This window comes from Notamacropus eugenii, chromosome 6 (genome assembly GCF_028372415.1).
Source record: "Notamacropus eugenii isolate mMacEug1 chromosome 6, mMacEug1.pri_v2, whole genome shotgun sequence".
In the NCBI taxonomy this organism is placed as follows: domain Eukaryota; kingdom Metazoa; phylum Chordata; class Mammalia; order Diprotodontia; family Macropodidae; genus Notamacropus; species Notamacropus eugenii.
The window spans coordinates 228,292,627-228,305,115 of record NC_092877.1 but is presented as its reverse complement, the minus strand read 5'-3'; the positions used below and the strand labels follow the sequence as shown (position 1 = coordinate 228,305,115).

The 12,489-nt window shown below is 38.4% G+C and overlaps 1 protein-coding gene across 2 annotated transcripts in view; it reads left to right on the top strand.

Annotated features, from left to right (window-relative positions):
* Nucleotides 1-12,489, top strand: part of FARP1 (FERM, ARH/RhoGEF and pleckstrin domain protein 1) — a 353,198-nt gene that overhangs the window by 313,049 nt on the left and 27,660 nt on the right. For both annotated transcript variants that reach the window (XM_072622073.1, XM_072622072.1), the window contains exon 17: nt 6,748-6,829. In XM_072622073.1, coding sequence (XP_072478174.1) covers nt 6,748-6,829 — 82 coding nt within the window. The remainder of the gene's footprint in view (nt 1-6,747; nt 6,830-12,489) is intronic.

Genomic DNA, 12,489 nt, shown 5'->3' with positions numbered 1-12,489 from the left:
CAGAAACCTGAAGAAATAATGTATAGTGATAATATGGTATATGCCTACCTGGGACACAGATATACACTTTAGTATTTTTCAACACTTTAGAGATAAACTTCTCAGTTCATTTTTTAAGAGTCCAGAATATGATTCCTTATTGGCACATGTCCACCATTTTTATTATCTAACACTCAGTGACTTTGGGCAAATTACTTAACACCTCTCTCTCTCTCTCTCTCTCTCTCTCTCTCTCTCTCTCTCTCTCTCTCTCTCTCTCTCTCTCTCTCCCCCGCCCCCTCCCTCCCTCTCTCTCCCTCCCTCCCTCTCCCTCCCTCCCTCTCTCTCCCTCCCTCCCTCCTTCTCTCTCCCTCCCTCCCTCCCTCCTTCTCTCTCCCTCCCTCCCTCCCTCCTTCTCTCTCCCTCCCTCCCTCCCTCTCTCTCCCTCCCTCCCTCCCTCTCTCTCCCTCCCTCTCTCTGTCTTGCCTAAGCAGGCTGATAAATTCCATCTTTCAGATCTCCCAGCCCACCAGCTTTTACACGATATGACTACCATCTCTCTTTTTGGTCCTTCTTTTATAGAGTTTATTGTTGAATTATATGCTAGCTGTAAAATGTTTAAACAGTCAAGAAGATTTGAAAACAGGGTAATATTTTTTTTCACTTGCTAAGAAGAAGAGGGAAGAGAACAGGCATTTACATAGAACCTACTGTGTGTCAAGCACTGTGCTGAGTGCTTTTTATAAATATTATCTAATTTCATCCTTTACAACCACCTTGTGAAGTAGTGCTATCCTTATCCTCATTTTATTTTTGAGGAAATGGAAGCAGAGGTTAAATGACTTGCCCAGGGTCACATAGCTAGTAAGTGTCTCTGGTCCCTTTTGAATTCTCATTTTCCTTATTATCCACTGTACCATCTCCAAACATTGTATTTGTTCATTGATGAGGGCTAAATTAATTATAACATGAAAATTAAAGTGTGTGGCATTTGTAAGGCCTGTTAGGCCCTCCTCTGATTTATGTTCTTGCTATGGGCAGTTCCTTCATTGCAACACTCCATACTGGCATTAATGACTTCCCAGGGCAAATAGGCTTTCTATACAAGGACTCTTTTCACTTGTGGAGCTAACATCCGGAGGATGTTTTGGAAGAGTTAGAATTCCCTTTTCATGTTATTCACGACAAACATGACCTTTTCACGGTTGTTCACAGAAGAACAAACGCTGTGGTGATTTGGTTGTTTCTCTGATCATGTGTTTAGAGGATTGGGTTTTTGTTTTGCTTTTCAAAATGCAGGGTTTCTAGAGTTTTCAGTTAAGTAACAGGTAGGAAAAATGAAATTAGAAAGATTTCTCCACATGATGCAGCAGCGGCATCTGAAAGCATATAATGACCTAAGGACACATAGACTGGTTGATTCATGTGCCTAGTGATGACAAAAGGCCTGGCTGTGGGCGGGAAACCAAGTTTTGCTTGATGTACAAAGGAATCCTTTGAAAATTGCACATGAAAAACTGTCTAGTTTCTTTCCCCTGTAAGTTGTGATAGACATCTGAAGTAAAGATCTTGTTTTGGAGAGTTTAGTAAATGAATAGGAAATATTTCATTGTTAATTGTTGAACTCTGGGATGCATTTCCCTCACCTTCCATGGTGACCTCATCATCTGGCTATTTTTTTCCTGCTTGTCATTCTTGGCCTTAGTATTCATACTAATGATCTTTACGCCTTCTCCCACTTCTTACCATGTATATCACTAATTTCCAAAAGTGTTTGTTGAATTGAATTCCTTACTCTTAACAAACTTGGGCTCATCTACACCAGTTTTCAATCAACAAACATTTACTAAGCTTATTCTGTGGGTATACACTGTGTCCTGATTGGACTCTGTGAATAAAAATACAATGAATGAAACATCACTAGTTAAAACTAGCTTACATTCTACCTTGAAGACCTTGAAGACAAGTGTGTGTGTGTGTGTGTGTGTGTGTTACATATATACTTGTACATTTATATAGATAAAATTATATATTTAAATATAGACCTAATACATATATGTACGTATATATATATATATACATATATATATATACACATGATTGTGTATAAATGTATGTACATACAGAAGTAAATGTAAAAATAATAAGTACAAAATAGCTTGGTAGGGAGGAGAGCACTAGCAGTGGGGAAGGCTTCATCTAACAAGGTGATTTTTGAGTTATATCTTGAAAAATGAGGCAAGGAGGTGAGAGGTGATGTGGGTCTTAACTAAGATAGTAGATGCATGAGTGTTGAAAAGTGGTTGGATACAGTAGATATTGTGGAGGTAGAATCAGGAAGACTTAACAGATTAGATATGTGGGGTGAGGGAAGTACAGGACACTGCTAAGTTAAGTATAGACGACTGAAAGAATTATAGTGTCTTTATTAGAATAAAGAACTTTTACAGAGAAGTACATTTTTGGGAGAAAGATAATGACTTCAGTTTAGGGGCATGTTGAATTTGGGATGTGTCTGGAACACTGTGACCTCAATTCTTTCAACATTCCTTGTTCATTACCCCAATTTACCTTTACTTTTCTCCCTACCCAGTCTTGTTCCCTTCCTTCCAAGTGGTATTGACCCCATAGCCCTTGACATTTGCAGAAGCTTGCTACATCAATTTTCCCTACTTTCTCTGAGATTTTAACTGTATTTGTTATTTCAGTTAACTAAAAGCAACAAGCATCCTTTATGGCAGAACTATACTGAGTGCTGTGCATTCAAAGATAGAAATTAAATAGTCCCTGTACTAAAGTAGTTTACATTGTTTTAGGGAAAATATCTGTGCACGCATACACGCGCACACACGTGCGCACACACGCACACACACACACACACACTGTGTTGGTGCTGAGAATACAAAGGTAAAAAACAAAACAGGTTCTGACTAGTAAGAGCTAGATTATATGTGTTCTATAGGGTAAGGGATCAGAGAAGCACAAACTTTCTGGTGTTTCTTCTTGAAATACTTCATTTTATTTTTAGAGAGCTCTGATTATTAAGAAGTTCTTCCTTATATTGAGCCAAAATGAACATTTCTGCAGTTTTATGCATTGGCCCAACACTTGCCCTGTGGGGGAAATGAACATAAATCCATCAGTATTATGCTGGTATGTATTTAATAAGCAGATCTCAAAAAATGTGCCCATGATGCAGTTTTAAGTTTAATATGCATTATTAACATTTTCCCCATCACTTTTTAAGTCCTGATGATCAACAAAGCAATAAATCCAGCCCTGATTTGTAGCATCTGCCAATTTCTGAAGTGTAAAAGCTCACACTGATCATCTAATAGTCAACTCTCATGAAACTGTTCAAGCTGGCTTCAGTGCATTCCTGGCAGTTCTTCTTCCACATGATAATCTTTTGAATATTTGAAGATAGCCATCTCATTCCCACTGTCATCTTTTCAAACTTAGAATCCCCAGTTCTTTCAAGTGATGTTCATACGAAATCATCCTTGTCACATTTTTCTGTTCTTTCCTTCCTTTTCGATACCCTCACTAAAATGAAGTATCAAGAACTGAACATATTACTTTAGATGTGGTCTGGTTACTGTCAAGATAGATAATGGTAGTTTTTGGAATTTTAGATATTGTTCTATACAATTGCAGAAGATATGCTTCACTTGCAAACCTTGCATGCTTGCAGATGACTTAACAACTCACAAATCTGAATTAAGCAATAGCTCTTTGTGCCACTGCAAATTGATCAGCATGTGGCAGTTTTGGATGCCAATTGTTTATGCTGATATAAAACTTAACTTTCTAGTTAGGGGTTTAGATGTTCATGGGTCATTTTTGAGTACGTACATCTCTGGACTAGGATTGGGGGACGTTGGTGTTTATGTAGTGAACTGGACACTAAAGTGTCATTGTGGTAAGTAAATAAAGTTAGTAAATGCACAGTTGGAGCCTGGGTTCCGAGGTTTTTCTCCCTATCAAAGAGGCAAGAGGTAGTAGTTTTATCATCATTATTTTATTTGTTGTGTAGAGAAATAAAAACTGCTATATTGAAGGTTCGTAGCTTTCCTGACTTCCTTCAAGCCTCAGCAAAACTTCCATTTTCTGCAAAAAGTCTTTCCAGACCCCTTTTAATGGTAGTGTTTTCCCTTGTTTATTTCTCATACACACACACTCACACACACACACACACACACACACACACACAATCTTGTTTGCTGATTGTTCTCCATCCCCACTTAGACTGTGAGCTGCTTGAGAGCAGGTACTGTCTTTTACCTTTCTTTGTATCCCTGACGTTTAACCCAGTGCTAAAGCATATAGTTGGTGCTTAATAAATGACAGTTGATTGACTAATCAAAGGAAAGATTATAATGCAACCTTTACAAACTTTGAGCCCCCTATTCATTTAATTAAATGCAATCAACAAATTGCCAACAGATCTCAGCCATAACAATATTTTGAAGTCAGAAAAGTGGTCTTCTGATAAACTTTTGTTCTGTCCAGATTTGAGGTTATGATGATTTTGGCCAAAAGCCAGACCAATGATTAAGTTACTACAGTGCCTTGAAGTGGTAAGATTTATGTTCCCCAAAGTGAGAGGACACTAGCAGTTACAAGTTAAGATTTTTGTTCCTTACAGTAGTCCAATTGCTAGATAACAGTAGGTATGTGGACTATTACTTATCTGGAGGAAAATATCACTGAGAATTTACTGGGTGATGGGATGACGAGGGAGACAGAAATTTGCTTCATTATTGATGAATTGTGGTGCTATGTATACTGGAACTTGCTTAATGTTGTTTATTCTCTTGGACCTCATCCAAGAAATTAATTACTGAAGCATTGAAAGGATCTTACTTAAATATGTCTCACCTGTGAGGCAACTCTAAGACCAGGGATTCTGAGGAGGAAAGGGTCATCTCTGTCGATTTTGCCAGCACAGTGGTAGTGTATTTCCCACCTATCCCTACCCCTTTTGGTAACATGTCAACAAGATGAAAGTTATTGTCTTAAATTGTTAGAAGAAAGAAACACTCTTGGAAGATCAGTTTTCTTTGAATCTTAATTAAAAAGTAAAGGAAAAGAAATGAAAAATAGAGGGAAAGACAGATAGGAACTTCAGTAAACTTGACTGAGGGAAGAAGATGAATGAGCCTGTTTCAAGCCTGGAAAGCATATGCTCTGTGTTCAGAACTTTCATGGTAGGAGAGATTTAATTAGTTAATGGGCTTTGGGGCTCTCAGTTGTCGCTGCAACATTATTTACTCTATATACTTAGTTGGAGCCACCAAAATGAATAGCATGCTACTTGCTCATTGCATGTTTATTTGCCTATGACCTGCAGGCCTATTGTAATTTAGGAGATGAACTTATTGTTTCCAACCAGCAAGACTTCTCTTGTGCCCTTATAAACTGCTCTTGGTTTGTTTAATTAAGCGTGAGAGTGCATCCTGCTATCAGGCTCCCTCCATCCTCTCCCTTCCCTAGGAGAAATGCTTGATATATTAAAGATTAAATAATATGACTCTGGATACATTGAATGTTTCAGCCTGACTTCAGCTGAAATGGAAGCCATTATGTTCTATTGTTTGAAAGCTATGTATTAGATACCACATCTTTGACATATACAGTCTGAGTTTCCTACTGATTTGTGTTCCATACTGCAACCTTCTCTTTTAGTGGACAACCCCCCTCAGTCATCAAGCATAGAAGCACAAATCTTAAGTTTACTTGTATATCACCTGAGGAGTTGGCTTGGATGTGTAACCTTTAATTTATAGAGTGGATATTTCTTTTTAAAAAATCTAGCTATGACAGTCCTGTCTGGGTAAATTTTCTGCATACTTCTACACCCATGTATAACCTCTGGCTCTGGAAATGGAATTGTCAGCCCTACCCTTGTTTCTCATAACGGCATGTCAGTTAACTACCTGTTATTCCATTAATTTCTCTCTGATTTTCTAGACCAAAAACTTGACCTTGGCCATTACTCCCCTCTATCTATCCCCACTATGATAGTATATGTTCTTGAGGGCAATGACTCTCTTGCTTTTGTATTTGTACCCACAGGGTTACCACAATGCCTAGCCTAGAGTAAGCACTTAATGTTTTTTCATTCATTCAAACATAATATATTTAGAGTATGTAGATTGCTCCTTCCTCACTATCTCTCTTAACATTAAAGTGAAACTTTTAGGCTTTTTCTGTGTCCAGTTTTCCCATCTCTGACTGTGCAGATTTTTATTTTGAGTGTTTTATTTTCTTCTTCCTAGGCTTTCCTGACTATCTTGGTCTAATTTAGATAAAGAGCTCCCAAAGTCTTCTTTGTGTCTTCAGCTCTGTAAAGTGTTGTAGATGCTTGAGTTAGCCTATAAATAGCAAGTCATCAGAAGCCAGGATTTGCGCTCCTAGTTGTTAAAAATAGTGTTTAGATTTCTGTAGGAACTCTGAAATTATTCAGGTGTAACATGAAAAGTGATATTGGAATTAATTAGGTTAAAAATGTTTTTTTACTATATCACATACACACACACACACACACACACACACACACACAGACACACACACACAGTTTCTTCCCTGTCTAATCCAGAACAGGGTATGTACTCTAAAAGTAATCAGAGTTAGAGACATGGATGGAATCTTATGACATTTGAAAAAAAAAAAAAAGGCTCTTGGTCTTCTGTGCAGTGATGGCATATTTACTGTGCTATTGGTCAAACTGGGCAATAATTGTAGTTGCCTTTGCTTTGCTCCTAGGGAAGGCCGCTCCAATGCACACATCAAAGGAGATTACCAAAGAATTGGTGATGTCATGCTGAAAAATATTCAAGGCATGAAGGTAAGCCAGGTGACAACATTATTGTCCTGGGTCACTCTCCCATATGAAGAGAATTCACTCTCTCTGCTTCTGTGGAAGCCCTAAATGAAGACATGAAGACACCAGCAGTGAAAATGTCCCTCCCCACCCCAACCCCCTGCCCTTCCCCCCCCCCCACTTCCCTCCCCCCGGTCCCAAGGGAGGGTAAGGAGGTAGAGAATTTGGAACTCACAATACTATTAACATGCAATTGGGTAAAAAATAAAATATTAAATTACCCCTGAGAAACTGCCCCCCTGGAGTTGAAACTTCTCTAAGATTTGATAATATCAGAGGTACTGTAGTCGGTGTGTACAGCAAGCTTTTCTTGCTTTTTTTCATGCCTAAATTTCTATGGGATTTTTTTTTTAAATAAAGCTGTAAAGGGAGGGTATTTCAGCAAATCATTTTTCAGGCCAAGAAACCTCTTTGAAGACATGCCGAAATTACAGGGCCTGTCTTGGGAAGCTGTTTTTGTACCTTTTAAAAAGAAAGATTCTCTTGGAATGCCATAATGGGTAAACAGCTGGTTTTGGAGTCAGGACAACCTGGATGCACATTATACTTTTAACAGAAATCAACTATGTCACCAGGCACAAGTCATTTAATTCCTGAGGGAGCCAGTAAATGTATTAAGACTTAGTTGTTTGGTGCTTTCCTAATTAGGAAAAATCACATGTGGACCAAAAGAACAAACAGAAAAAGGGAAAGTTTCTGTACGTGGAGTATCAAAACATATGGTAATATCACTGAAAACAGAACAAAACAGTTGCTCAGTATTTTGCATGCTAAACAGTTGGGCAGCAAAGTGGAGCACTATACCTGAAATCAAGAAGACTCATTTTCCTGAGTTCAAATCTGGCCCCACACACTTACTAGCTGTGTGACCCTGGGCAAGTCACATAATCCTGGTTGCCTTAGTTTCCTTATTTGTAAAATGAGCTGGAGAAGAAAATGGAAAAGTACTCCAGTATCTTTCCCAAGAAGACCCCAAGTGGAGTCATGAAGACTGAGACACAACTAAGAAATGACTGAACAACAGCAGGAAAAACACTTGACTTGTTGATTGTGTGATTTTGTTGACAAATATGTTGAAATTTTTTATTTTTTTTAAATGAATGTTTTAGTATTGCCTAGACAGGACTCAAATCTGAAATCAGAAGCGTATGGAAATTCCTAGTTAATTCTGTCATTTACATTCAAGATAGAGAACATGCAAGTTTTCTTGTCCTGAGAAAGAAGTGCGGAGATCTGACTCTGGCATAATTCATTTCAACAAACATTCGCACGTAAAATTATATAGAGTAAGTCACTTTACCCCTCAGTGACTTGTTTTCCTTATCTGTAAAGCAGATAATATTTATCATTCAAAAGAATTTATAAAGTGTAGATTATGTTCCCAGTATTCCTAATTAATCTCCAGAGTATAAGGTCTTTAAGTCCAGGAACTATTTTAATTCTTCCTTTTTGTCCCCACCACCTGGAACAATAATTGGTATATATTTAATTAGTGTTTGTCAGTATTTAATTACTGTTTGTTGATTTGTTGATTACCTATGTAACTTGATTGTTACCTGGAAAACCTTCAAGCATCTTGGAAAGTAAGTTGTTTTTGTTATTATTATCCTGAGTGTAAAAGTCACCAACAACAGGTAAGGATCATATATCGATGACAGAAGCTATACAAATGTTCTCATTTTAAGTAAAGTTCTCATTTAAATTTAAAGTTCTCATTTTAAGTAAATTCACATTATGCAAATTTCACTTTATGTGAAAGAAATATGCATTCCAGAAAAATACCTATGTTAACTTTATTGTACAGTACTATGCTTTTTCTCTTCACTCCTACCCTTTGACTTGGGTGTTCTTTGGCTTCCCAACCCACCTCTTCCCCCACCCATCCCCCAAAAAATTTAAAAACTTTTCAAATGGAAGAAGAACAGACACATAGAGAGACCAACACTGAAATGGTGGCTTGGTTTGAGACCTCTAACACTGAGAGAGAAGACCTTTGCTCTGCTCTACCCACCCACCTATGTGTCTAGCCTCATGTGTCTATCTGCTGTCCATTTGGGCTCAGATACCTCATGTCTGTCCATGGCCCATGGGTGTCACCCAGCCCCCACATGTCTGCCTCCCCACACATTCTTCCTCTTGCTTACTGCCAGCCCCACCCACCCCAGATGGCTCTGGCGCCCATGCATTCCTCCTTTTGCTCTTCTCTATCCCCAAGCCCCACATGTCCTTAAACCCTCCTTCCATGGGCAAGAGACTCCTTCCTATTTCCTTCCCTTCGTCCCTTCCCCACATCCTCAAGCCATAAAAATTACATTACGTAAAAATCACTTTACATAGAGATCTGCAGACTGGTCCACTTAAGTATTATCTATGTGTTCAGAAGATAAATAGAATACTTTTTGAGTGCTTTGTATATTGATCTTCTATTAATTTTAAAAACTGTGCCCAATTTCTCACAATTCAACTTTAGTTTTAGATTGTTTTAAGGTATTAAACTTTATTTACAAATTCAGTAAATTTGAGGGGATGGAGCCAAGATGGTGGAGTAGAAGCAGAGACTCTCCCCCCAAGCCCAGCCAAATACTTGTAAAAATGACTCTAAACAAATTCTGGAGCTACAGAACCCACAGAAAGATGGCGTGAAGCAAATCTGCAGTCCAAGATAGCCTGGAAGGTTGATGGGAAGCATCTATCATGCCTTGCTGGGAGCAGAGCACAGTCCAGTGTGGGCTGTGAGTGCACAGAGGGAACCTGAGCACGCCTCAGGGGACTGAATCTCTGGCACCTGTGGTGGTTTCCAGACTTCACAATCTCAAAACACTGAGGGCAAATTGGAAGGTCAGTGGAAAAAACCTGTCAGACCTGTATGAGAGAGTAGAGTGGTCCAGCCCCAGGGTGGCAGATGGGGTAGAAGAGTCAGTGGCAGTAGCAGCAGGGACAAAAGCAGCAGCTGTTTCTGGAGCTCTGGGCCCACAGATTGTGGGAGGATCAAGTGGCTGACAGTACACACCCTCCCCAGGCCCACTGGAAGCAGAAAACTACCTGGACAAAGAGTTCAAAAGTCAAGCAAATGGGGAAATAAATGAAAACTGGAAAAAGAATGAGACTATAGAATCTTACTTTGGTGACAAGGAAGACCAAAATATACAAACAGAAGAAGACGACAAAGTCAAAACTCCTCCATCCAAAGCCTCCAAGAAAAATATGAATTGGTCTCAGGCCATGTAAGAGCTCAAAAAGGACTTTGAAAATCAAGTAAGAGAAGTAGAGGAAAAATTGGGAAGAGAAATGAGATAAAAGAAAATCATGAAAAATGAGTCAGCTGTTTGCTAAAGGGGACCCAAAAATGCTGACGAAAATAACACCTGAAAAAACAGACTAACCCAAATGACAAAAGAGATCCAAAAGGCCAATGAGGAGAAGAATGCCTTATAAAACAGAATTGGCCAGGTGGAAAAGGAGGTCCAAAAACTTCACTGAAGAAAATAATTCTTTAAAGATTAGAATGGAGCAGATGGAAGCCAATGACTTTATGAAAAAAATCAACAAATTACAAAACAAAACCAAAGGAATGAAAAAAATAGCAGACTGTGAAATATATCATTGGAAAAACAACTGCCCTGGAAAATAGATCCAAGAGAGACAATTTAAAAATTATTGGACTACCTAAAAGTCATCATGTCATCTTTTAGGAAATTATCAGGGAAAACTGATATTCTGGAACCAGAGGGTAAAATAGATATTGAAAGAATCCGCTGATTGTTTCCTGAAAGAGATCCCAAAAGGAAAACTCCTAGGGATATTGTAGCCAAATTCCAGAGCTCCCAGGTCAAGGAGAAAATATTGCAAGCAGCCAGAAAGAAAAAATTTGAGTATTGTGGAAACACAAATTCAGTAAATTTAAATTTTCTCTTCACTAATATAGAGTACAAAGGTCTGTAAATATTTAAAATGACCAGTCTTCATCCTTTTTATCTCTCTACTGCTTTTTACCCAGTTCCTCACCTCTGTCTCATGGATACCCTCTCCCTCTTTCAGCTTTCAGGATACTACTCTCCTTCCAATCTGATCACTCCTCAGTGTCTTTGAGTAGATTATAATCCAACCTCACTTACCTACTAAGGAATTTCTTCAAGATGTGTCTCTCCCTCCTTCTTCCCCTCCCTCCTTCCCCCTTCTCTTTCCCTGATGAGAGAATCTATCCATTTATCTATCTATCTACCTGTATATTTATCTATATCTATACATTCTTTTTCTGAGTGAGCTTATTAATGTCCCTGGGTCCAATTATCACTTTTCTGCAAAAGACTTCCATGCATGTATCCTCACCTCCCTTCTTCTCTTCTTCTCCTTCCCTCCCTTCGCTCTCTCCAGCCCAGTCCCTTGCATCCCCATACCAACTGTCTGCTGGACAGCTCCACCTGGACATATCATAGGGGTATCTCAAATATATAATTCATTATTCTTCCCTTTTAACCTACCCATCTCAGATTTACCTGTTTCTCTTTGAGTACCATAATCCTTTCACTCAGTCAAGTTCACAACCTCAGAGTCATCTTAGAGTCTTCATTCTCATTCCCCACAGCCAATAAATTGTCACGTCTTGTCCATTTTACTTTCACAGTATCTTATATCCATCTCCCCTTTTCCTTTCATATTACTAACATTCTCGTTCCATGCTTCTTAACCTATTACATGGACTATTGCAGTAGCATCCTAATTGGTCTGCTTCCTTCTAGTCTTTATGCTCCTCAAGTCATCTTCCACAAAGGTACCAAAATAATCTTCCAGGTCTATCATGTCACTCCCCTGTTCATCAAGGACTCCATGTTGCTTCTAGGGTAAAATACAAATGCCTCTTTTTTAAATCCCTTCCTAATTTGGGTTCACCATTTTACTACAGATTATTTCACATTATTCCTCTTTATATATTCTATGTCCATCCAAATTGGACAACTTTATGATATTCTTTAAATTTGGTATCTCCTCTCCCATTTCTGTGTGTCCAGTCTGTATCCTTTTCCTTGAATGTACTCCTTTTCCTCAATTCCACATTTTAGAATCCTTTGCTTCTTGTATTAAGGCTCATCAAGGTACCCATAGAAGCTTTTCCTGGTTCCTGTAATTGTTAGTGCTTTTGTCCTTTAATTATGTGGTATTGATTTATATGAACATTCAGTCCCCCCAGTATAATGGAAGTTTTGTGAAGGAACTGAGTTTTTCTTCTCTTTTTGTATCACCTTTGCCTAACTTAGCACCTTTTCTAAGGAGGTACTTCATAAATGCTTTTAAATTAAATTAAAAGCAAACTTTTTCCATCCCAATTGGCCAAATACTATTAGAGAACATAACTTTTAGGCTCAAGTAAGCCAAGAGGGTGGAATTTAATAAACTATTTGTCTGATAATAATTTGTTATAATATTTGTCATAGTAAAAATTATTCTTGAGTCTTGAATTAATGCACTTACCAAAGAGATGAACTTAGGGATATGATATGAATAAGTATTTCTTTTTCTTACAGTGCAGTATGGTAGAAGGAGCATTAAGCTGGGAATCAAAAGACTTGGTTTCTAGCTCCAACTTTGCCACAAATTAGTTGTGGCAAGTTAAGTAGCCTTGAACC